This window comes from Hyaena hyaena, unplaced genomic scaffold, assembly GCF_003009895.1.
Source record: "Hyaena hyaena isolate Hyena2069 unplaced genomic scaffold, ASM300989v1 scaffold_757, whole genome shotgun sequence".
Lineage (NCBI taxonomy): Eukaryota > Metazoa > Chordata > Mammalia > Carnivora > Hyaenidae > Hyaena > Hyaena hyaena.
The window spans coordinates 699,458-724,606 of NW_024081392.1; the positions used below are offsets into that span (position 1 = coordinate 699,458).

A 25,149-nucleotide genomic window follows, 5' to 3' on the forward strand; every position below is an offset into this window, starting at 1 on the left:
GCTTTATTATTTTTCTATTTCTAAAGCTCTGCTTGAATTCCCATAATTATTACACTTTCTTAGTTTTATCTAGATACTTTCTCTACTTAGGCAAGACAAGGTTTTTTTTCTTTCTTTTTTTAAGGATTTTATTTTATTTTATTTAGGTTCATGTTAGTTAACATGTAGTGTAGTATTGGTTTCAGGAGAAGAATTTAGTGATTCAAGATTTTAAGTAAACTCTACTCCCAACTTGAGGCTCAAGTTTACAATCCCAAGGTCAAGAGTCTCATGCTCCACCAAGGGGGCCAGCTGGGTGCCACTGTCTGGTATTTTATTTTTGAAATGAAAAATAGGGAAAATGCTAATGATGTTGAAAGCTAAAATCTACTGAATGCTTTCTGACTACACATGTGCTGAACAGAACTAAACACTTTTATGCATTCTTTTATATAATACTCAGGAACTCTTAATACTTCTTGTGACCTATATAGTCAGTGTTATCATCTTTATTGCTAGGTAAGTGATCATCATCTAGCTCAATGTTTAATGAAACAGAATAAGAATAAGGACACTATATCATGGGAGCTGTCCTGATGAAGAGAATTTATATTTTCAATGTAGACTGATAGAATTTAAAGACAGAATGGTAATAATGCTTTTATACTATATAATGGTTGAAGTTGAGTAGAGAGAACTTCAAAATTAAATGATCTAAAAACTAGTGTTCCAAACAACATAGCAAAAGGAACCAAAGGAGTACTTTTGAAAATGAATAGGATTATGTTAGAAAACAAATACTGCTAAGGAAAAAATATTGGAAACAATGGAAATAATGTATGGAATTAAGGACATAAAACTGCCAGTTTATTTCAGGATTTTATTTGAAAATAGTTATTAGTTTTTAAATGACCAATATAAAAAACAATAGAAGGAAGGTAAATTTAAGTAAACCATTTTGAGCTGGTAATACCTATTTTGCACTGGTTTTAATGTTTCACCTAAAATAATCAGTTTACCAATATTAAATGTACTGTTTTGGTGTATTATTGTTTGATATATATATTAAACATATTATATACGTTTATATATATATATCTTTCAACCCTATTATCTGATCTTTATTTTCAAAGGAATCAAAAAATGATATTTAACTTTAAGATATTAATGCTTACTGGTTCACAAATAGGTCTTCTGATAATAAATTAGTAAATTAGTGAAAACTTCCTGTAAACACAGCTGCTAAGACCTGCCAAGTTGCCTTGTTCCCATTTCTTATCCCCAGTTTGATAGGAATATACTGCTGCTCACTAGTTAATTACTGTCTCTAGATAGAAAAGGAAAGGCCTTGAATTCAGTGTTTGTATGGTTGCATGGCCCTGTTCAGTCAAGCTCAATGCATGTTACATGATTGCCTGAAAGGAATAGAAAAGCTACTCTCTCAGTGTCTGACCAGAATGCATGATAAGGCTTAGTGTCAAAAAGGGCAAGATGGGGATCACAGCAATTATGGCAGAGGCAAAGTAGTTTCCTTGACAACCAGATTGAGGATTCATTGTGATTTATTATTTACTACTTCAAAACCTCATTCTGTGATTTAATTAAGCATTGGGATTTCAATAAATTCTGTCTTTTCCAACTTTGAATATCCTGTTACTATTGTTGAAATGTACATTGAGACAATTCCAAATTGATGTTACTCTAAAATAGGGACAAATTAAGTTTACCCTGTAGCTTTGTGAAAATCTAGGCAGGTCACTTAAAACACAGTTAAATGAAATTAAGTGGGTCTTACATTAGGTGATGCTGATTAACATCACACTCACTAATAACTTAGTAATGACCTCCCTGGAATAATTCAGCAGCATAGTTGCAACAAGTAAATTTATCTTTTTTTCTTGAAGGAGTTTTAAGTAGTTTGTACATGATTTGTATATCAGTGTATCATTTTAGATGTAAACTACAAGTTACTTCTTTGCAGTTGTAGTCATAATTATATACCTTTTATATTGTCCAAATTATAGTCTTTTAAATTTGATAATAATCAATCTTTTTCCAGAAAGCAAAAGTTCAGCTTCTTAGAGCAAGTTAACCATAGATAATTTATATTTCCTTTGTTTTCTCTTCCCAAATATTCCTTAGATACTTATTATCATTGCAGATAAAGCTTTTAGTTGAATACTTATTCTGCATTATTAATAATCAAATGTGATAAGCTTTTTAACATGTGGTTTTTATTTAAACAACAAAACCTGCCAAATAAAAATAATTTTAAGTCTTTATTGAATTCCTATGCAAAATGAAATATTTGCATGTACTCTTTTTAATTAAAATAGCATCTGCTTAGCTCGTTTACATTCTTTCTGTCAGAATTTCTGCCTGAGGATTCTATATATTATTAATGTAAGAAAAACAAGACAGTAATCCCTTGATAGAAAACTGGTAATGGATTAAAAGACCATAGCTATGAAATTCCAGAAATGTGACACACCTTCTCAGAAAGATGCACTTAGTCCTAAAGTCTAGAGATTTTGGAAAGTGCCCCCTACTGTAATTAGCCAAAGAATATATTGTTGTATATTTATTAGGGATTGTTATAAGTAAATTTATAACTAGTACTAAGTATAATTTGAGATGAATCATTACTTTGTCACAGTAGAGCTTTGAGTATTCATTGGAAGCTTCAATTCCTTATTAAACCAATTTGTCGAGTGTACAAATATGCATACTGAGAATGTATAGAACAGTTGCCCCAGTGTCTTTGAATATATTGTCTAATATTAACTAGTTCAGGAACCTTGGGGGGTTCATATAATGATCCTGAGTTCCACTTTTTAATTTAAGGACTTAGACTAAATCAGTGCCTTTTAGATTGTAGGTTGCATTTTGTTAATATAGTATTTAGTGGGTATAATAAGCACTTGAGTGAAAGAGAATACAAAGTTGAATACATTATATATGAAGAATATCTTTCAAGAAATTTGTATTAATTGTATGTGAACATAAGTATATTTTGATAGAAAGTATCATGCCTGTGGGATGTAGTTTATAAATACATACATACATACATACATACATAAATACATACATACATATTGGGCTGAATGATTCTGTCCCAGTTCCAACATTCCCAAATGAAATTTAACAGTATAGTTTTTTCTGAGATTGCATTTTTAAAAAATGGAACTTATCACATGCAGATGCTTTTAGGAATAAAAAGATAAATAAGAAAGATACAAGAGTTAATATTCTGAAAGAGTAGCGCCTATATAAATTGTAATTATTCCTAATCACTAAGTGTGATAATTCAGGCCTGTATAAAAGCTATGAGCGCTTAGTGAGCAAGTGATTAATTCTGATAGTCAGGCTCAGAAAATACCTCATGACATTAGAATATATCCTTGAAAGATGAGTATGATTAGATTCATTTTAGGTAGAGAATTGAAAGAGATGAGTCTGGACACTTTGGATGCAGCTAGAAACTCAAGAGGTGCTGCATCCCACACTCAGGCATGTGGAGTTTATCATGAAGGCGAGAGAGGGCTGCCAAACCTATTAGGCCTGCTAGAAATGAGGTCTGCTTTTAGAAAGAAAAAGGTAGCAACTCGGTTGCTGAACTGGAGTAGAGAAAGACTCAAAGATGGAGATGATGAGTGATGGAAGAATTTCAGAAAGGCTATTCATGAATTCATGAATACATGTCTCACTGTAGACAGTGAGAAACTTCTTTTTTGATAAACATTAAAATGAATTAATTTTACAAATCTTTTAACAACACACTAGTTAAGTTTTGCTAAGTTTCCCAGCACGTTAGGTTTTATTTTAGTATTTTGGATATATTGGGGCAATTTTCTGTATACCTTTGCAAAATACATAGGCAAACATATGAAATCTTGAATGACAAACAAGTCTACCTTTATTGATTAAACAAAAAAATAATAGTGAGAAAAATTAGTTTTAAATATAAATGAGTAATAGTGTGAAAATTATCTTGATGTAGTCTTTCTCTCATTTCATTTTTGGTCAGATCCTTCCCTGTTTGTGTATTGAGGATATTGGGGCTTTTAAAACATTGCCTTTCCTGAGGAACCTTCCTTGATATCTCTTCTGTCAAGGTAGCTATCTATCTTTTATGAAGTCATTCACCTTTCTTTCACTGTATGATGTCCTCTGGCTTCATATTTTTAAGACTGAACTGGCTAAAAATAGAAACTGCAAAATTCATTTCAGTGGTAGTGTATCATTCATAGCTTATGGTGACCACTCAATAAATGTTTCAATGATGAGCTAACAAAATTGAAATAGGCAATAAAATTAGAGGAATTAATAGAGAATTAAATTTAAAAGGTTAAAAATAGAATTATCTCAAGTAATTAAAATTTAAAATTTGATCTAATAACGTGGACATAGGATGGTTACTGTTGACATGTTAATGTATATTTATTAAGTACCCATGTAGGTTCTGTTATTATAATTGTGAACAGAACAGAAACTGTATATACCCTCATACAGAGACTTTCCTTTCCATCTTTAGTTAGAAAACATCTGAATGCAAATTATAGCATGATGGAGACAGAGAAGATATCATAAAGAAATTCCTAATTATACTTGAGAAAATAGTGGAGTTGCTTATTAAAGGTAGTTATATATATATGTATATATTTGTATAAGTTACTGACCTCATTCCTCAAAAAATTAACAATAGAACTCCCCTATAAGCCAGCAATAGCACTGCTAGGAATTTACCCAAGGGATACAGGAGTGCTGATGCATAGCGGCACATGTACCCCAGTGTTGATAGCAGCACTTTCAACAATAGCCAAAACATGGAAAGAGCCTAAATGTCCATTAACTGATGAGTGGATCAAGATGATATGGTTTATCTATACGATGACAATGAGAAAGAATGAAATCTGGCCATGTGTAGCAACATGGATGGACCTTGAGGGTGTTATGCTGAGCGAAATAAGTCAGGCAGAGGAGGACAGATACCATATGTTTGCATGTATAGAAGGATTAGGAGAAACTTAACAGAAGACCCTGGGAGAAGAGAAGGGGAAAACTAGTTGGGGAGAGGGAGGGAGGCAAACCATGAGAGACTCTTGAATGCTAAGAACAAACTGAGGGCTGATGGGGGTGGGGGAGATGGGAGGGTGATGGGCATGGAGGAAGGCACTTGCTGGGATGAGCACTGGGTGTTATATGGAAACCAACTTGACAATAAATTATGAAGGGAAAAAATTAAAAAAAAAAAGTTACTGACCTCAGACGTTTGACACCACAGTATCCTGTTTTTGCAGAACGTATAACATTTAACATATTGAGTCTGATAAAGCGAATGGTAAGACTATTTAGAAATAGTGGGTGCCATCTGATTATTTTGGTTCCAGTAAAATTGTTAGTGCAAAAGGAGATTGAGATACAGGGGCTCAGGCAAGGTGACAGTGCCTCCATAAAAATACAAGCATGTATTTTCCAGCTCCAGAAAGCACACTTCACTGGGTTCCTGTGTGGCTTAGAAAAACTTTATCTGTGACTTCCTTTCCTTTTCATATCCACCGAGAACATATCTATATAGACTATTAATGTATACTTTCTGCAAAGTAATGTGTAAGCAAGCATATTTCCTCAGAAATAATGGAATGGAATTTTAGTGAGATGATTAATTTACTGACTTTGTGCTAGACCCTATGAAAGCAAAGGTGAACACAGCAATAGACCAAGATATATGGAACGTTTTAGTCTATTTCCTTTGAATCCTGCAGAGGTTTTATAGTCTTTGATCATTTGGTTTGGGTAATAAGAAATGCTGACATCTGAATGCTCAAAAAATTTTTAATGTTATATGTAAAGAAGTTTTCATCATTAAAATGTTTGTTACTAACTTTTTGACGACTTCGAGATTTTGCCTATCAGATTTCCAAATAAGTATTCTATTTGTATGATACACAAAGTGTTAATAGGTGAGAGAGTTATATATTCAAACATAAAGTTTACAAAACAAGTTTAACGTAACCTATGGAAAATCTCAAAAAGTATCAGTGTGTTCCTTTAATGTGCATTTGATTAATTTAATTTAAATGTCTGGGAACAGTTTTCAGGGACTTATTAGGATTGCTGTGATGCTCATGGTAAAATAGGCTTAATAAAATAGGTAAAATAGGTGTTGAAGTAAACCTGACTTGGAATCTCAAAAAATAACTACTGATAGTATGACTTGACAAGGTGCCGTAGTATAGTGAGAGGAGCATTAAAGCCAGTCATCAGATTTCTTTTGCAGTAATGTAATCTTGGAGCTATACCCCAGAGCCTCCATTTTCTGAGCTGTAAAATTAACATCATGTCTATATCAAGTGTTTACTATAACCAGGCACTTTGCTAGATACTTGGGATAAAAATAGGAATAAGTGTTCCTGCCTTCAAGGAATTTGTAGTCTTAAAGGAGAAACAGATAAACAGATGAGTTTGAAGCCATGTGATAAGTGCAGAGAATGCCCACAGATGCCTTGTCAGATTATGACACAGATTAGGAGGTGAAGTGGGATGGTATGGTTACATGGTCAGAGAAGACTCCTCAGAGGAGGTTTTTCTGTTTCTAACTTTAAAAAGGGATGAGTTGAAAATTCACTCTGCAGCCAGTATACTCTGTGAATGCAGCAGGATCATTGTGATAATTAAGTGAGATAATGTGTACTGTGTCTAGAATATGTATGTAAGTTCTTATAAGTCAGGGTCCTTTATCCCCTCCTGCCTACCAGTGTACTTTGCATGACATGCATACACACGCGCACACACGCACAGACACACAAAATTGACAAATGAACTTTGTGCCCTCAAAGAAAGTATAGGGAAGAGAAATGGGAACAACATGGACTAGCTTATTTCTAATTACCTATAATTATGATTTCACAATCTGTAAATTATTTACATATAATGGGTTATTCAATTATCTCTAGTTTATAATTTATCAGTTATGCTATTTCCTTAGTTCACCAGAGGAGGAACCCAGAGCCTACGAGTAGGTGTCATGAGTTACGTTTAAAGAAATGTGTGTTGGCAAAATTGAGCACTTAGAGTTGCATTGCACTGTTTGAATACACGTAGTAACTTATTTCAAAACACTCTGAGACAGAAGAGCTATTATTATCTTAATTCTACAGATAGGGAAACTGAAGTACAGACTTTTATATCTGAACAATATCATTCAACTAGTAAATAGGAACTTAAGTTTAAATCTAGAGAGTCTGTGCTGGACTCTACAGTACATCTAAAAAATAACATATGATTACAAAATTCCTAGAAATAAGTCTTCTTGTCCCAGAAGACTAAAACTTTCAAGATAAATGTGCAACTAGCCATGAGATTTTAAAGCACACAGGAAGCAAGCGAATTAGCCAGCCTGTGGGGTGTAAATGGATACTTTTCCTACAAGTTAATATGGTTGACAGACTTGCAGAAGAATACTGTTGCAGAGCAAAAACTGGAGTTAAAAGTCCCCATCATCACGGGGATGGAGAGAACATCTCACCAAGTGGCAGAGGTGGTTTTTTGTCTCTGCATTCTTGGGGCAGCCTGAGGAGGATGCATATGTTGGCTCTAGTCTTTGCCTTTTCAGTAAAACTCAGTGTACAAGAATGGTGCCTTTTGGGCACTATGATGCCCAGTGACCCCTCGTTTAATGATCTTGTTCATTTAGCAGTAAATTCTCTTTTTTAAAGAGAATGTGATTTTGGGAGTCTTGTGAACATAATTTGTATAAATGGAAAACCTATCATCCCATTTCTCAATCAGACGGGCCTTCTGTTAGGTTCTGGTGGCTTTATACCATATCTTCTGCTAGCGATGGCTGTAAGAGGAGAGCACTGTTGAGACCTAAAGGAGGGAGTGGCCTGAGCATATAGGAAGGAATTCCAAGTGGGATGAATTGTGTGAAAAAAGTTACAAAGTCAGGAATGCACATACCAGACTTTAGATTATAAATAAATTATTAAAGACTCAATTCCATAGTGTAAACAGATTAACTTTGTACATATTAATATATTATATGGGATACATAAATTACTAGAATTTTCTACATAGCACCTTGATGTCACCAGTACCATTTGCTTCTTTCTTTTACATGAATAGTTAATTCCATAAAAATAGATTATTCATCCACCTTTCAGCATGTCAAGATTAACACAAACAACATCAAGCTGGCCACCCTGGGATGTACTTGGAGGAAGTCTGGATTGAATTACAGGACATTTGGAACAAACAGCAAGAAGAAACTATAAATTGGGAGAGGTGAAGAGTAGGAAAAACCCATGCAGTCTTTAGAAGGCAGGCTCCTGCATGAACAAAATATTTCTTATTGTATAAGTGTGATTTGGCCTGGATTATGCAAGAAAAACGTATCTCAGATGCAGTGAGGGAATTGTGATGTACGGAGAAGGATTATATGCAGTGTTTGGAAAACCCCCAGGATCTCCGTGTCCACACAGGCATCTGGTAGGCATAGTCCAGTAACTTAGAACCAGGAAGGTCAAGGACATTGATTGTCAGGGTGAGATATGTCAGCTCCTTCCCTTAAAGGAGAATGAAATTTCTGTTAGCCTCCTAGGCTGAGTGATTCTTTGTTCACCTGTTCACTTTAACGCAAGTTCTGCCTTTTGGGATCCCAGGGTTGGTGGCCAGTTTTCTTCAGCGTGCAGTTGGTTCCACTGATGGTCACCGCTATGCCAAAAAGGGTTTCCACTTCCTGGATTGTTCTCAATCTGTGCATCTGTCTCTTTCTATATGTTGAAGTAGATTTATAATTCTTTTGTACAATTTTCTGGGAATACATTCCCAAAGTTTATTTAAAAAAATTTTTTTAACATTTATTTTTGAGAGACCGAGAAAAACATTGTGATCAGGGGAGGGGCAGAGAGAGAGAGGGAGACAGAGAATCTGAAGTAGGCTCAAGGCTCTGAGCTGTCAGCACAGAGCACGATGCGGGGCTTGAACCCATGAACTGTGAGATCATGACCTGAGCCAAAGTCGGACACTTGACTGACTGAGCCAGCCAGGCACCTCCAAAGTTTATTTTTTAATTATTTATAATATTTAGTATTATTTAATTATATTTATAATATCATAATATTGTTGCTTAGAATTGTATCCTATTCTGTTTTATTAGTGTACTTTTACATCATTTCTCTAATTTTGACCTTTGGTTTGTCTCAAAATTTTCATTATTATGAATAGACAAATCTTTGTCAAATTTTTAGGTTCTTTTTAGAATATATTCTTACAAAAGGAATTTTATAAATCTCTTTCTTAGAAAGATTATACCAGTTTGTAAAGCCTCAGAAATATATTAAGCTGTTTGTTTTATAATACTCTAACAATCTTTGGAGAAAAATTTTAATTTTTTGACTTTTTGTTTTTCAATTAAATTCAGCAGTGTATGGTACTTACATTTATTTCATTTTCCTTTCTTTTTCTTTACCTGCTTTGAAGTTAATACTTATGATTTATATAAACTATTTAATCTTTGATTATTTGTTTAGACAGTTTATCTTGAGAGATAAATTTTCTAAAACATTCCTGCTGTCATTATAAATCAGATTCACCTAAACTTACACTCATTTTCTGATAAGAAGCACTGCTTGTTTTTGAGATTCTTATCAAGCTCTTCTATTATTTTTCTTCTCTTTTCTTTTTTTTTTTTTTGCCTTGAATAGTAAGGGAGTTTTTTGTTTATAATCTGGTAAAAATTCAGCTTCAAAATGGTGAAATTAGAGGTATTTAAGGTTGTAAAGGGAAATAAACATTTTAAGTACCAGGGAAGGGGCATTAGAGCAGTGAGCAAGGGCACAGCAACACTGGTTCAAACAGGGTTCCTAAGAGCCTTTTTCCTACAATTCCTTATAATTCGTTAGAATGTCTGAGTCCAGAAGTTGGAACTGCTCTGTTGTCCGTGCACTGTTGGTACCCGTAGGGAGCAAGTATGAAAGACAACAATGGGCTGTATATGTAGGGGCAGGGCCTGTGCTGTTGGATCTGCTACCATGCTGTTCCTTAGTTCCCTTGATGTTTCCTTAGGCAGTTAAATATGAGAAAAGATGTAATTTTAGCTCTGCAGACAAGTAGTAGTATTTCTTTTTTAAGGCAACATTTTATAACTTTACAGTGTAAGATTAAACTTATCTCTCTCTGCCTCCTTGCCTCCCTCCCTGAGTGTTCTGGTAACACATTTTTGAGAACAGTTTGTGGGTTCTTTAAGAGTCTCATGCTTTAATGACTGAGTTAGCTAGGAGTTTTGTGTGTTCTTTAAAACCTCATCTTTCATTAAAAATTGAACGAACCTCAAGCCCAAAACAAAAATAACAACACTGAAACCAACCATGAACTCAAGTCATATTGTCATTTAAGGAATTATTTGACAACTTTTATAGCATTTGGAGAAGGTTTCTGTTTTAACTCATCGGTTAGTAGAGGAGTGAGTACTTGTTTTACTCATCTCTTTACTTCAAGGAGGACTTTTACTACTGTGTGGGCCTTCTGTAGTTTGGAGAAGAAGTGGGATTGCCTCCAGCCTGAGGATTGCTAGTTTCTTTGGCTTATTCCAAAACAGTCTGATGGAGGAATTCAGATGTGCCACAAATACATAATGGATGAATGAATCAACAATAAATGTATTTGGGTGAGGCTGCCAAAGATGTTTGTAAGAGATAACGTTAGAAATGCTATTTTCCATTTAGTGGTGGTTTTGATTATTTTGAGTTTGTGGTTTTTAATTTTATTTTTATTTTTTAAAAATTTTTTAATGTTTAATTTATTTCTGATAGAGAGAGACAGCATGAGCAGGAGAGGGTCAGAGAGAGAGGGAGACACAGAATCTGAAGCAGGCTCCAGGCTCTGAGCTAGCTATCAGCACATTGGCCGACATGGGGCTCAAACCCACGAACCGTGAGATCATGACCTGAGCCGAAGTTGGATGCTTAAGCGACTGAGCCACCCAGGCACCCTNAGACACAGAATCTGAAGCAGGCTCAAGGCTCTGAGCTAGCTATCAGCACATTGGCCGACATGGGGCTCAAACCCACGAACCGTGAGATCATGACCTGAGCCAAAGTTGGACGCCCAACCGACTGAGCCACCCAGGCACCCCGAGTTTGTGTTTTTTTTTTTTAATTTGTAATGTTTATTCTTGAGAGAGAGACAGACGGAAAGAGCATGAGTGGGGGAGGGATAGAGAGAGAGGGAGACACAGAATCTGAAACTGGCTGCAGGCTCTGAGCTTTAAGTACAGAGCCTGATGTGGGGCTCGAACTCACAAACAGTGAGATTATGACCTGAGCTGAAGTTGGGTGCTTAACCGACTCAGCCACCCAGGAGCCCGAGTTTGCGTTTTAAAGTGAAGTTCACAAAATGGGCTCGCTACTGCATTTAGTTTCATTCATTTTGTCATTTTGCAGTTTTTAATTGGTCCAGGAGCATTCATTGAAAAAACTAATAGCATAATGGTACAGTGTTTACTAGAATAATTTTGTTTCTTATATATCATATTACCCACTGGATTAGTTGTTTCTGTAAGTTCCGTATATCTTTTAGAAATGTATCTTTACAAATTGTTCATGAGATACAAATAAATAACCTTCACTCATAAAGTCTTAACACATTAGTAGTGACAGTCCAGGATTTGGGTTAATGAATTTCATATTTGTGGCATAATTTAGAATCAAATTTTAAGCATCATTTAAGAGAAAAAAGGAAATTTTAAAAATCAACTTTGGTGTCATAAATAACTTTTTGATATGGGAAGTTACTGCAATAAGCATTCCACGTGCGCCCCCCCCATCAACTCCCCCGCCCCGCCACAGGACTTTATTGGAAGAGTCTTTCTCACTCCTAACAGAAAAGCCTTTTTATCATCTTTGATAGTATAGTGTTCTGTAAAAATAATAATAATTACTTAATTAAATGGAAGGAAGGAAGGAAGGAATAAATAAATAAAGTAAGTTCTAACTTTCAGAAGTCCTTTCAGGTATTAGGGAAAGAAGAAAGAAGAGTGCCTTTTACAGCATGTAGAGGAAAGACCAGAAATTTCTCCCCTTTTCAGCAGGAACAGGTTAAATAGCTGACACTTTTTAAATGATTGAAGTGTCAGTGTGGGTAACAGTTTGTAAAAAGTCAAGATAAGAGTTGAGACTGGTTTCAGGCTGTGTAAATCTTTCCTACCTGAAGTGAGAAATAAATACTTCATAGGAATGTGTGTAGAGATATAATGCCTTTCTCTTCTAGGACACTTGTTTTAGTCAGCATTGGTTAAACGTGATTTCCTTTGAATGGCTGTTTGAGATCCAGAGAAATGAGTGGGTGGTTTCAGTGCAGTTTCAATGTAGTTAACTCAAATAAGTTTTCGAATTAGTATTAATTTGCTCCCCTTATAGATACCTTTAATGAGGAAGCCAGTTGTTAGACAAGTAAGCTCTCCACAACTTTATAGTTTATTGTTGTCAAATAAAGTTAATTGACATGGAAATCTATCCATTTACATTGTTCTCCTTCTTTGATTCAAGTTAAATGTACCTTTTCAAGAATGAAATCATGGCTAATATTTCTTGTGAGGTGTTTTTAGATTTAAAAATATTGGTTATTTTATGTTTAAATATGCAAGGCATTAACAAAAAGACTTAGAATCCAAATTTTGACTCTTCTATCTGGGAGATCTAGCTGGGGAGTACTTTAAATGAAGGCTCTGCCCCTAACTAGATTTATTTGTCAGACTAATACAGTGACAGGAAAGGAATAGAATGTTTTAGGTAGTATGACTTTTTACCTAAGTCATTGGATGAAGGACTGAATCTTACAGTTTTGCATTTTTGCTTCTTGTTTACCTGCTTTTAAGAACAAACACTCTGAGGGGTGGGGGTTGCTAATGGAATTTATGATAACAGAAGAGTAGTAAAAAATAAAATTGTTAGAAAATTATATTAATCAATGTGGAATAGAAATAAATTGTCAGGCCTAAGGAGATGATGAAATTGTTGTTACTATTAAAAGTTTTTTAACTTTTATTTATTTTTGAGAGACAGGGACATCGTGCTAGTGAGGGAGGGACAAAGAGAGAGGGAGACACAGAATCTGAAGCAGGCTCCAGGCTCTGAAATAGCTGTCAGCATAGAGCCCGATCCGGGGCTCGAACTCCCCAACACAAGATCATAACTTGAGCCACCCAGGCACCCCTCTGATAGTAACTTCTTAATGTTAAATTGGTTTTAACTAGTTATAAAAGATTATCAATGTAAAGAGTGTTTCCTATTTGCTGGGATAGAAAAAAAGAGAGGGGTCAAGTTGTTATTCTGGTTTTTGTAATTTTTTTTACACGACCTGTGACCAGGATTCCTGGATGATTGTGAACTGCTGCAGATGGTCTGTCATTTAAGGGTGCATGCCATAGTTGAGGCCCACTGATGTGGGGACTCTCGTGAAGATAATCATGTTTGTTAAATTTGTATTTTTTTATTTCCTGATATCTGGATTTTAAAACACTTTAACATATAGAAAAAGAGTTAATTGTGGTGTGGTTTTTTTACCCTTATAAAAACATCTTCGTTTTATGTTTCTGAGTATATTTGGCATCTTTTTTTAATAAAAGGAATTAAAGTATAAAATACAGCATAAAATTAAGTAAAAGTTGAATGCCTATGGTATGTTATGCACTGTGCTGAAAACCATGGATACAAAAGTAAATAGGCTTCACTTCTCTCTATGGGGTAGCTCAGAGTTGAGTAGGGAATATTAAGCATAGAGCATTTAGAAGCCTGTTGCCTCCTCTGACAGAGGAGCTCATAGTTGTTCATTTGCTTAGTTCATTCATGTATCTGTTTATTGACTATATCTTTATCCCATGCCCTCTATAAAAAGAGCACTGTTAGGTTTTGGCATTATAATGATGGACTAGATAAATATGACACCTTTCCTCAAGGGAGAACACACTCTCCATGTAAATTACCCCAGGTCACTCTCCATGTAAATTACCCCAGGCATAGTGATCGTTGTCATTTTTGTTCATTGTTCTATCCCAGAGTCTATAAGAGTGCTAAGAAGCACCTAGTAAGTGCTCAGTAAATATTTATTATTGGAAGAAGGAAAGTAGATGACCAAAACCTGAGCTCAGATTCTCCTTTGCCTGTTGTTGGAAAGGCTTGATCGGATTTTAGAGAGTAATTGTTAAGTAAGAGAAAAATGAGTAGAATATCCTATGTGAAGGGAATAGTTTAAACATAGGCACTGAACAGTAAGAGTGATATTGAAACAATACAGAATTCACTAATTTCTTTAAGAAGTTGATCAGAATTAAATTATCCTATATTTCTAAACTTTGAAGAAGTTACAGTTTTTGCTAAAACTATTAAAAGCATCTCTTTATGTGGCATGTGTTGTTTTTAACAAACAAGCTTATCAGGAATTTTTCTTGTTTATTTATTATTTATTTATTCTTTAGGAATTTTTTCTTTTAGAGCTCAGTATTAAACTTTTATAGTATTTTATAACTTGTAATTTGCTATACTTTAATGACACTTGTGGATCAGTGGAAGATAATTTATGAATTTTTAAGTGAGAGAGATAAATTTCTTTCTAATAGAGAAATTAATCCCAAAATACTTGGACGAACTTATAATGCGTAGTTTCTCCTTAAAGTAGCCAAGGGCTTTTCACAAGTGGTAATAATTTAACTTACTGGCTGATGACATTAGGAAGGTACTTTTACCTTTGAGTGTCCAAAGTGTCCAGAATTTTGTTACTCTTAGCAAGCCCCAAAGATAACAGGTTTTTTATTTCCCTTCTGTTGTTTGTATAATTGGATTTAGTTATTATTTTTTCGTCTTGCATTTATTTGTTAGGATTCTTTTGTGTGTATTCCAATGTAAATCATAGTTTTTTGGGTATAAATAAGAAAATAAATATTCCACTTAATTTTCTTTGTTTGAAATGCCTCATAATTTAAAATTGATCCAAAATTAAAAACAAACAAAAAAACCCACAGCCTGTAGGTCAAGAATGACATAAGAATCTAAAGCATATGATTCATAAATGAGGTGATTCCTTTGTAGTTTCGTGGTCTTTAATTATTTTAACACATTCTTTTTTAAGAACTTTGTATTTCTGTAAGGATTAGATCTGTGTTTCATGCTAACAAGTTTACTTCACAAAAATTGCTACATTTTACAAGGCCAGTGTGCTTATATTAGAAAATGGCATTACATTGTCTTTCTTTATTCTTGACATGAAAACAAATTCAGAGGTGAAAATAGTTTTTGTTTGTTTTTACTCTCTGCATGGCATAGTTTTAGATTCCTCACATAAGACTGCTATTTTAGCCTATCAGTCTTATGTGAGGAACCTGAAATTGTGTGTGTGTGTGTGTGTGTGTGTGTGTGATGTTTATTTATTTTTGAGAGAGTGTGAGCAGGGAAGGGGCAGAGAGAAAGGGGAACAGAGAATCTGAAGCAGGCTCCAGGCTCTGTGCTGACAGGAACAAGCCCGATGAGTGGCTCAAACTCCTAAACCGTGAAATCATGACCTGAGCTGAAGTCAGATGCTCAACTGACTGAGTCACCCACACATCCCAAAACAATTATATTTTAATGAACATACAAATATTAGATGTTTTAGGAGTTGATAATTTTTTTGATAAAATTATTTCTTAAATGGAATGTTTTATAATCACTAAAACAATAGAGTGACATTTTATAAACTTAGTGGAATGAGTTTTTGACACACTCCCTTTTTGTATACAAAGAAGTCTTTAAATTTCATTTATTTATTTATTTTTAAAGTGAACTCTGTACCCAACATTGGGCTTGAACTTAAGACCCTGAAATCAAAGGTCATCTGTTTTACTGTCTGAGACAGCCAGGTGCCCCAACCAAGAAAACTGTTCTTACACATTCTTGATTTTTAAAATTTTGTTTTAATGACCTCATGAGCTTTCAGAGAGAAATGAAAGTGTTGAGTTATTAGTGAAATAATTTATCTTTTTGGCTTATTTTTTAACGTTTTTATCTAAACTAAAATAAAATGAAAAAAAGTTTTCTGGAACCTTATAAAGCTGTATGTCAGCCTGGTTGAATTCATGTCCCCTCCTCATTAAGTATTTTTCTCATTTCCATTTTAGGGAAAAAAAAATCCCATTAACATATATAAACAGAAATGAATCATATTTCAATATGCCAGCACTCATAGTAGACTGTGGCTTGAGTTAATGTTTGAGTAGAGCTTGAAGTCACAGCCTCAATCCCATCGAGGTCCCTGATAATCAGAAGGCATGGTACTTCCTGGGACCCTGGACAGCATGAGCAGTAGTGTCCATGACAAGGTTTAGTTCAAAGTAATTAGGAAAAACAGTACCAGAAAAGTTGATGTTTTTATATTACAGCTTAATAAGAAGACTTTAATAGGAATGTCTGATTTTACAGCGATACGTATAAAGAACAGACTAAATGAAGACAGTGGTAGAAAAGCCAAGTGCTCATAATCAAGTGTCTAAAGTTTATCACAAATATAAACTATGGCAGAGTGTATTGTCTGTTACCAGAGTAGTACATATTCTTGTAAAAGTGCTCATATGATGCAAAATCCAATGACAATTCTAATTCCGGTTGTACAGATTCCAATCTGATAGCAGTGCATCTGTTTATTAGGAGTTATCCACTGAATGTGAATGATTTCAGTCCTAAGTCACTGCACCTGTTGCCAGGAGGTATTTATTCCAATCACTAGCCTAACGCGCAGAGAGTTATTGCTTGACATTTTATAGCTTAGGGGGAAAAAAACCTGTCTTTTCAAAATCATTTGTTCAGAGTGGAGAAAATGGAGCAAAACAGTTCATTTTACTCTAAGCACCGCTATTTGGCAGTATTCACATTTGCACAGCACAAAGCTACAATATTGATTTTTTGCTCACAGGGCCTCCCACAAGTTTTTCCTTCGATTGTCAGGGTTGCAAGATGGATTGGATTACACTTTCCTTGTTGGGATGCTTTTTTTTTTTTCTTTGTTGAAATAGAAATAGATTGAAAATACAACTCAGAATAAATATCATAGTAATAGGGTGATTAAAGGGATTTAATTTGGGAATTTTTTTATGTTGATTTAAGTTTCATTGAAACCTTGACAAACAGACATGCTGTTTCCTTTCCTGCTCTTCTTCCCCTAAGACTAGAAAGAACCCAGTACACACTACTAACTCTGCCCTCTGCAACAGGGGTCTGCAGACCTGATGCTAATTGTTATTATCATTTGAAGAGGCATTAAAGTAACATTTAAGAATATGAACCTGGGAGCTGCATTAATGTATGTCAAAACCCGATTTCATTCTTAGTGGATGCTATGATCATAGAAAAAGTAACTTTTCTGTGTCTCAATTTCCTTCTTTATAAAATGGTGATAATGATACCACCTCTCTCAATTTTTGGGGGGTTTTGTTTTTGTTTTTTTGTTTTTGAAGATTTTAGTCAGTAAATATTTCTAACGTCCTTAGAGGGATTTTTTGGAGATGATGGGGGTAAAGAGAGTGGCAGAGCCCTTCCCAAAACAGATGTAAAACTGAACAAAATTGTGAACCACTATTTAGGGCTCTGGAAATGAACCAGAGCCCATTGAGAAATTGGGAAGTATTTACTTATGAAAAGCTGTCGAGTTTCTGGTATAAATAGTGGAAGTTCAAAGCCTTCTAGCCTGAGGCTGCTCCTACCCTCCACCCTTCACTCCTTTGCTAAGTCTTTGTGGTAGTTTCATTAGGGCAAGGCTGGCCTTGAAATTCAGTGACTGCTGCCAGAGAGAATTGGCTTGATTTGTTTGGAGTGGTGGATGGAAACCCGTGCCTAGCAGTGTTGCCAATAAACATAGTAAACACTGTGATAAACAGATGGGAAGGACTCACAGCTCTGCTATCCCGAGAGGTGGTGGTCCCTGTTGAGAAGACTGGATGGTCAGTCTGAAACAAAACCAGGACATCTTTGAAACAAAAGAGCTAGAGTTCTCTCCTCATTTTTGACTAAGTGGGAAGCTACACACCCGTGCTGAAGAGATGTGAGAGGAGTTGGCAGAAAGTAAATAACCAGGGCTGACTTGAAAACTGCCTCATGGGGGCACCTGGGTGGCTCAGTCGGTTGAGCATCTGACTTTGGCTCAGGTCATGATCTCATGTGAGTTCAAGCTCTGCGTCGGGCTCTGTGCTGACAGCCCAAGGCCTGGAAACTACTTCAGAGTCTGTGTGTCCCTTGCTCTTTTCCCCTCCCCCACTCACACTCTATGTCTCTCTCTCTCTCTCTCAAAAATAAATAAACATTTAAAAAATAAAGAAAAGAAAACTGCCTGATGAAGTTTGAACACTCTCCCTAACACATACTCAGATCAATCAGCAGAGGGTGGAGGCCTTCTTCTGGGTTCATATTGTTTGTGCCAGGTCTCTTCCCAGTCATTGGCTGATCACTAAGCTATGCAGAGACAGGAGTGATCCCTAGGAAGCCAGGTTAGAAAATAAAAATAAGAATTAACAACAGTGAGCAGAGACAGTAGCCGTACATTCTGGAGGAGGCAGATTCTGTAGATTAAATCCAATCAAGATACTAAACAGAAAATATCACAATAGCAGTAAATCTCAGGGGAAAGAAATCTGGATATGCAGTTGTTAGCAGAATATTATTTAAAATGTCTAGTTTCCAATAACAAAAAAATTATATGCAGAGAAACAAGGAAATTGACTCATACTCAGGAAAAAAAGCATTCAATAGAAACTACCTGTGATGTGGGCCCAGATGTTAGATTTAGCAGATAAAAATTTCAAAGCGACTATTATGAATATGTTCGAAGATTAAAGGAAAACTACAACTATATTAGAGAATTAAGAGGAAATATGATGGCAGTGACTTAATAAATATGTGGTCCCAATAGAGAAATAACTATTTTAAAAAGGCCTTGGAGAAATTCTTGGCACATCTTACATATTATATCAGTATGTTACAAATAAATTAAGAATTTCCTCCCCAAATACCAATTTCCCAGCTTTATCTGAACCCAGAGATTCTGATTCAGTAGGTCTGGTTTAGGCTTGAAGATCTGTCTTTCTAAAAACACTATCAGATGATTCTGATGCAAAGTTGTGTTTGGGAATCAATTATACAGTCCTGGTGAGTGACTTTAAAAAAAAAAAAATCTAAAATATCCACTTTAAACATTTAAGAATTGCATCATATACAAAGGAGAAAAGTGTGGTTAAGATAAATAGTGGCAATACGGGATTTTTTTCTGTGATTCATATAACAAGCCATTAATGTGATATAAATAAAGGAGTAAATAAATGTATCTAGAAATAAGATTTGTACCATTTTCCATAACATTTTCTTAGTGAAAATGTTGAATCTTAATAATATTAATTGCAACAGTTGTATTTTAGACTTTTCCAAACCTCAAAGTACCGTTGTGAGTGGAAAAGATTGAACCCAAAACCCTTGAAGTTTTCAGGGTAATAGTGTGAAGTGGCCAAAGAAGGCACAGCAATTTACATTTTTCTAAAAAGTGTATGTAAAGTTTTCTTTTGATCCAATAATTGGCCCATGTTTATTTTATCCCTTTTACTGTCTTTGATTAAAATAATCTAGGAAGATGTCTGTCTATGATTTGTATGAACTCTGCCTGCCTAGTTCATCACATGTGCTTCTGATAATTATCCTGATAGTACTGTATAATCTACGTGATTGTGCCACAACACATCCAGGTTAGCATTCTCCTGTATGTTTACAGTTTAAAGAAATAGAGCAAGGAATTTATTATTTAGTGATTACTTGAAAATGTCAGAATATCCTGTGTTACCTGATGAAAAGGAGCTTTGCCTATTTAGAACCATAGATTGGTGAAATTGGATACAACTTTGAAACAACTTTAATTCTTCAGAAAAAGAAATTAAAACCTGGAAAGGTAAAATGACTTAGCTGTCACAAAGCTGACCCAGACACACTTTAGTACTCAGTACTCTTTCCATATGTATATATTTGGGCAATGTAGACTAAGCTCTCTTTGTACGTATGGCACACAATACTACATTTCTGAAAATACAGTTTTCATTATTTGTGTCTTTTATGAACATAATGTTTTATGAACATTTCCCATAGTTGTTTCCTGTCAGATTTACTAACATTCATTGGTGGATTTCAGACTGCATGAAAACTTATAAAGTTAATTGTCAACGAGGGGGCTTGAGAAAGTCATACAGTACTTTTCTGTTCATGACCATTAATAAGAACACAATCTGTGGAGTCTGAGAACCGTGTGTGCCTTAAATTTGAATTCTTGGTAATCTTGGAGACTCTGAACTTAATGCCTTAGCTTCATCCCCTGTAAAGTTGATATTATAACAGTAACCTACTCCATTGTTTTTTATTGTTGATGATGTTGCTTAAAACAAAAAGAGTGATCCGTTTAAAGCATTTAACAGTGTCAGAACATATTAATTGCTGTGTAAATGTTAACTCTTATAATACAGTAAAACCTGAGATTGTAACTTGTTCTGTGAATGTCCTGTAAGACGAGCAAGCATTTCTAATAAACTTTAACTTGATAAACAAGTGATGTTTTGCAATACGAGTAGTATGTCTTGCAGACTGTCACATGATCACAACTGAGCCAATGGCTCTTGAAATTCATTTTGATATACAAGTGCTTTGACTTACCAGCATGTTTCTGGAACAAATTATGCTTGCAGACCAAGGTTTTTGGGGTTTACTTTTCTGTCCTCCTGTTTGAATTTTTGTATTATGATTAGAAACATATGACTTAAATACACAAAAGTTCATAAACATGTAATTCATCTGTCTTTGTGAGAAACACTAATGAACCCTAGCAGGACCTAGAAAATAATAAATCCACAAAATACAAGTATTTTTCTTTTTTGAGGATGGCACATCATTTTCATTGATTGTAAATGGTTCATCTATTTCTTAATGCTTACTATTTTTATTTCCATTATCAAAGAAAATAGGTATGACATAGAAAGCAGTTCTGTACAGTTTTAACAAATACTAGTTCCATGTAGCTTTGGTTCAACAATACTTACTGGAATTATGTATCATGTACATATATGATAATGTATAGTTCCAATTCCACCTAGGCATTGGAATTATAACTAAGAACTCTATCATCATAGTGTAGCAGGGAAGATATAAATTAAAAATGAATAAGCATAGTGTCATGGGGTAATAATAAGTACTTTAGTAAAGATACATATAAAGTTCAGTGAAAATGGGAGAGAATAAGAATTTATAAAGGAGAACACTTATAGTGTAAAACAATAGACAGTGTCACATTGACTAAAGCAATATTCACTGCTAAGAACTCATTCATTTCTGTGCAGTGAAAGCTTAAGTACCATGATCTCTCTTCTCCAGAAGATTCTACGTTAGAAATCTAAATTATTAAAGTGTGTTGATCTTTCCATCTTTTTCCTTTTCTTTTTTCTTACTTTACCTATTTGGATGACTGTAACTAAGGATTAAAAATCCTCTCTGAATTACCAAAACAGCAGGACACTCAACAGTGCAGCTTCTTAAATATCTTTCAAAAGCAGAGGAAAATTCACTTAGAACCATAACTGTAATCCTGCAGACTATCAACAACTACAAAAATTAAGGGCTTAATTTAAAAACGACAGTGCTTCAATGATATCCTACATTTTTGACAAGTAGTGAAAGTTGTGAATTATGGCTCCAAGCCAGTCTCCTAATAATGTGTTCTAACATTCATAATATTTTCTAATAATATAAATTTATTCTCATTTGTTAAGGAATTATAATTGCAAAGTATCTCTGGCTTTAAAATACTCTGTGCTTCAAATATTTTATGAAGCTTGTTTGAATTTCCACACAGCTTTTGCCACTAAGATGAAGCTCTAATGCCTATTTTCAATCAAAACAAATAAAAGAATACTAGTTTAAACTGAATTATTAGTATGGGCAGTTCAGTACAGTATCAGGAAACAGAAGAAGCAATCATATGTGTAAAAGTTTATTTATGAATTTTCACTAATAAACTTTGAAAGGTCGACCTATTTACTGTCTGTCTTGACATTTGTCTAGCTCCATTTCTATATTCCTTCTTAACTGACGGTGTGCCTCTCCACATACTTGTAGTAGCCTCATACGACCATAAACCCTCTTGGGGCACCTGGGTGGCTCAGTCGGTTAAGTGCCCGACTTCAGCTTGGGTCACGATCTCATGATTCATGAGATCAAGCCCCACATCGACTCTCTGCTGAATGCTTGCTCAGAGCCTAGAGGCTGTCCTCAGATTCTGTGTCTCCTCTCTCTGCACCTCTCCCACTCATGCTCTGTCTCACTCTGTCTCTCAAAAAAAAAAAAAAAAAAAAAAAAGACCATAAACCTCTTAACAAAAACCTCCTAAGTCTGGGGTATGGCACAATCCTCTGATGATTTCTGTGCTCTAAATTATGTTTTTTTCTGCTTTCTTCATTTCAGTTACACCTTTAGTTTTCTCAGTAGAACTGAGCCATATCTGAGAATTGGTGATTTTTAAGTCTTATCAAAATGTAACCCAGTCACCCTTCTGTAGGACTGTTTGAGTGTTAGAAAGAAGGTGCATGTCTTACTAGGTGATTTATTTCATTGAATTAGTGAGAAGCATTGTACAATAATGTTAAAGAGAACAGATTTTGGCATTGGATTGACCTGGACATGACCCAGTTTTTCAACTTGAAGTTTATAACTTGGAACTATTTACTTCTGAATGTTACGGTGGGTTTTTTTTTTTCTATAAAAGGAGATATAAGGGATAGTTTATGTGATGCAGAGTAATTAATTAAAAGGATAGGGAGAAGAAAAAAATTCTAAAACCAGTGCTAGTTTTTTATAACAGGAATGTGTGAGATGGTGACAGGTAGAGAATTGAACTAAAAACCTTAAGCTGTGTTGGAGAAGTTTTTGATAATGGTGACTAACTTACAGGTAGAACACCAGCACAATGAGTATGGACCTCTCACACACATAGTTGTTTGGGCTGTTCTTGGCTTTCTCTGTGTTTACCCTTTGTCTTATGCTGTGTTACTACTTTATGGTCCCATGGTTGAAAACTTAAAATTCTCATTTTTTAAAATTTTTATTTATTTCTAGGAGAGAGAGACAGCGTCAGCAGGGGAGGGTCAGAGAGAGGGAGTCACAGACTCTGAAATAGGCTCCAGGCTCTGAGCTGGCAGTCAGCACAGAGACCGACGCGGGGCTCGAACCCATGAACCGCGAGATCATGACCTAAGTGAAAGTCGGACACTTAACCGACTAAGCCGCCCAGACGCCCCAAAATTCTCATTTTTAATTCCATCTGGGAATCTTTTTCAGCACTTAGGAACAGTAATTTTCTGCACTGTTTCTAATACACCACTCTTGAATTCATGTAGTACTTTTAATTGAGCAGTATTATGTACCTTATCTCATATTAGAGTCACACAGGTAGGAACAGTCATATCACAGATGTTTCATCTCTGTTTTAAAGGCGACAAAAGTGATTCTTAGATCAATTTTGCCCTTCCCGCGTTATTTCAGCTTGTGAGACTAGATTGGAGCAGTGCTGTCTCCCGTGAGTGCCAACTGCTGCATGCTTCCATTTAGGCCAGTTTTAAATAAAGTGACTATAAATCATAATAAGTTATTGTGTTGTAAGTGTATTACTCTCATAGCATCTTAGTTTTTTTTCCAGGTGAGGGGGGCTGCTAAGACAAAAATATTTTTTAAGATAATGATAACAACAACTAATATGTATACATTAAATGAGAAAGTAAAGTCAGTGTATATGAGAGTTTTTATTCCACTGCCTGAAGGAAGATTGTTTCTTGATTTTTTGTTACATTCTGTATTTATAAAACTTGTCATTATTCATAAGTCCATTGATTAAGTTTGTCCTTTTTCTTTGGATTTACTCAAAAAGAGCCACTTCGTTTCTTATTGTGAATAGATTATACATGAATAGATTATACAGGTAGTATTTTGCTAGAGTAATTTAAATTTTATTATACAGATGAATAGTCCAGCTAAAGATACATATTAAAAAAACTAAAAACTTCTTGACCTGTAGTAAAGAATCAAGGAATTATTTTAATACATTTATGAATGGATGATTTAAAGAAACACTTTTTGTGAGATCTCTTGAATATAGACTTGAACCGTATTACTTGAAAATGCCTTAATAAAATAATTTATATCTTACATGTCTTAATTTTAATTTTCTTTCTTTCTTTCTTTCTTTCTTTCTTTCTTTCTTTCTTTCTTTCTTTCTTTCTTTCTTTTTTTTTTCACTTTTCAGGTTTCAGCAGAGCAGCTTTACCCTTCGGGTTAGTTAGGAGAGAATTATCCTGTGAAGGTTATTCTATAGATCTGCGATGTCCAGGCAGCGATGTCATCATGATTGAAAGCGCGAACTATGGTCGAACAGATGACAAGATTTGTGATGCTGACCCATTTCAGATGGAGAATACAGATTGCTACCTCCCAGATGCCTTCAAAATTATGACTCAAAGGTAAATACTTATGTGTTACTATCCTATTTTAGCTACTACATCCAAAGTAGGTGAATAGAGTCCATTCTGAGCCCATTTATTAAACCGAGAGAGGAGTTTACCTAGTAATGTTGATTTCTCCTTTTAAGGTCTCAACATTTAAATCTCTGTATCATGTTTATATAGTTTGACTTAACAGAAAGAATATGCAATATGTATCTAACAGAAAAATATGCAATATGCATCTTTTGATTTTTATATATCATAAGATACAGAGTAAAGAATATTTCAGATGTAATTTTGTCTTTTGGGTCTGTAGAATTTTGAATTGTTTTTGTAACATCGAGAATGTTTAACTCTCTGGGTCTTTAGCAATAGTTGGTCTTAATTTTTTTTTAAGTTTATTTATTTATTGTGTGAGAGAGAAAGAGAGCGAGTACACATACCCACAAGTGGATGAGGGACAGAGAGAGAGGGAGAGAAAGAGAATCCCAAGCAGACTCTGCCCTGTCAACACAGAGCAAGACTCCAGGTTCGATCTCATGAACCATGAGATCATGACCCGAGCAGAAGAGTGGGATGCTTAACAGACTGAACCACCCAGGTGCCCCAAGTCTTTAATTTTTCAATTAATATAT

At 34.8% G+C, this 25,149-nt stretch overlaps 1 protein-coding gene across 7 annotated transcripts in view; it reads left to right on the forward strand.

Moving 5' to 3' along the window:
- The window catches only part of ADGRL2 (adhesion G protein-coupled receptor L2), a 189,021-nt gene that overhangs the window by 79,934 nt on the left and 83,938 nt on the right, over positions 1-25,149 (forward strand). For all 7 annotated transcript variants that reach the window (XM_039218413.1, XM_039218406.1, XM_039218409.1 and 4 more), the window contains exon 3: positions 24,319-24,532. In XM_039218413.1, the coding sequence (XP_039074344.1) occupies positions 24,319-24,532 (214 nt within the window). The remainder of the gene's footprint in view (positions 1-24,318; positions 24,533-25,149) is intronic.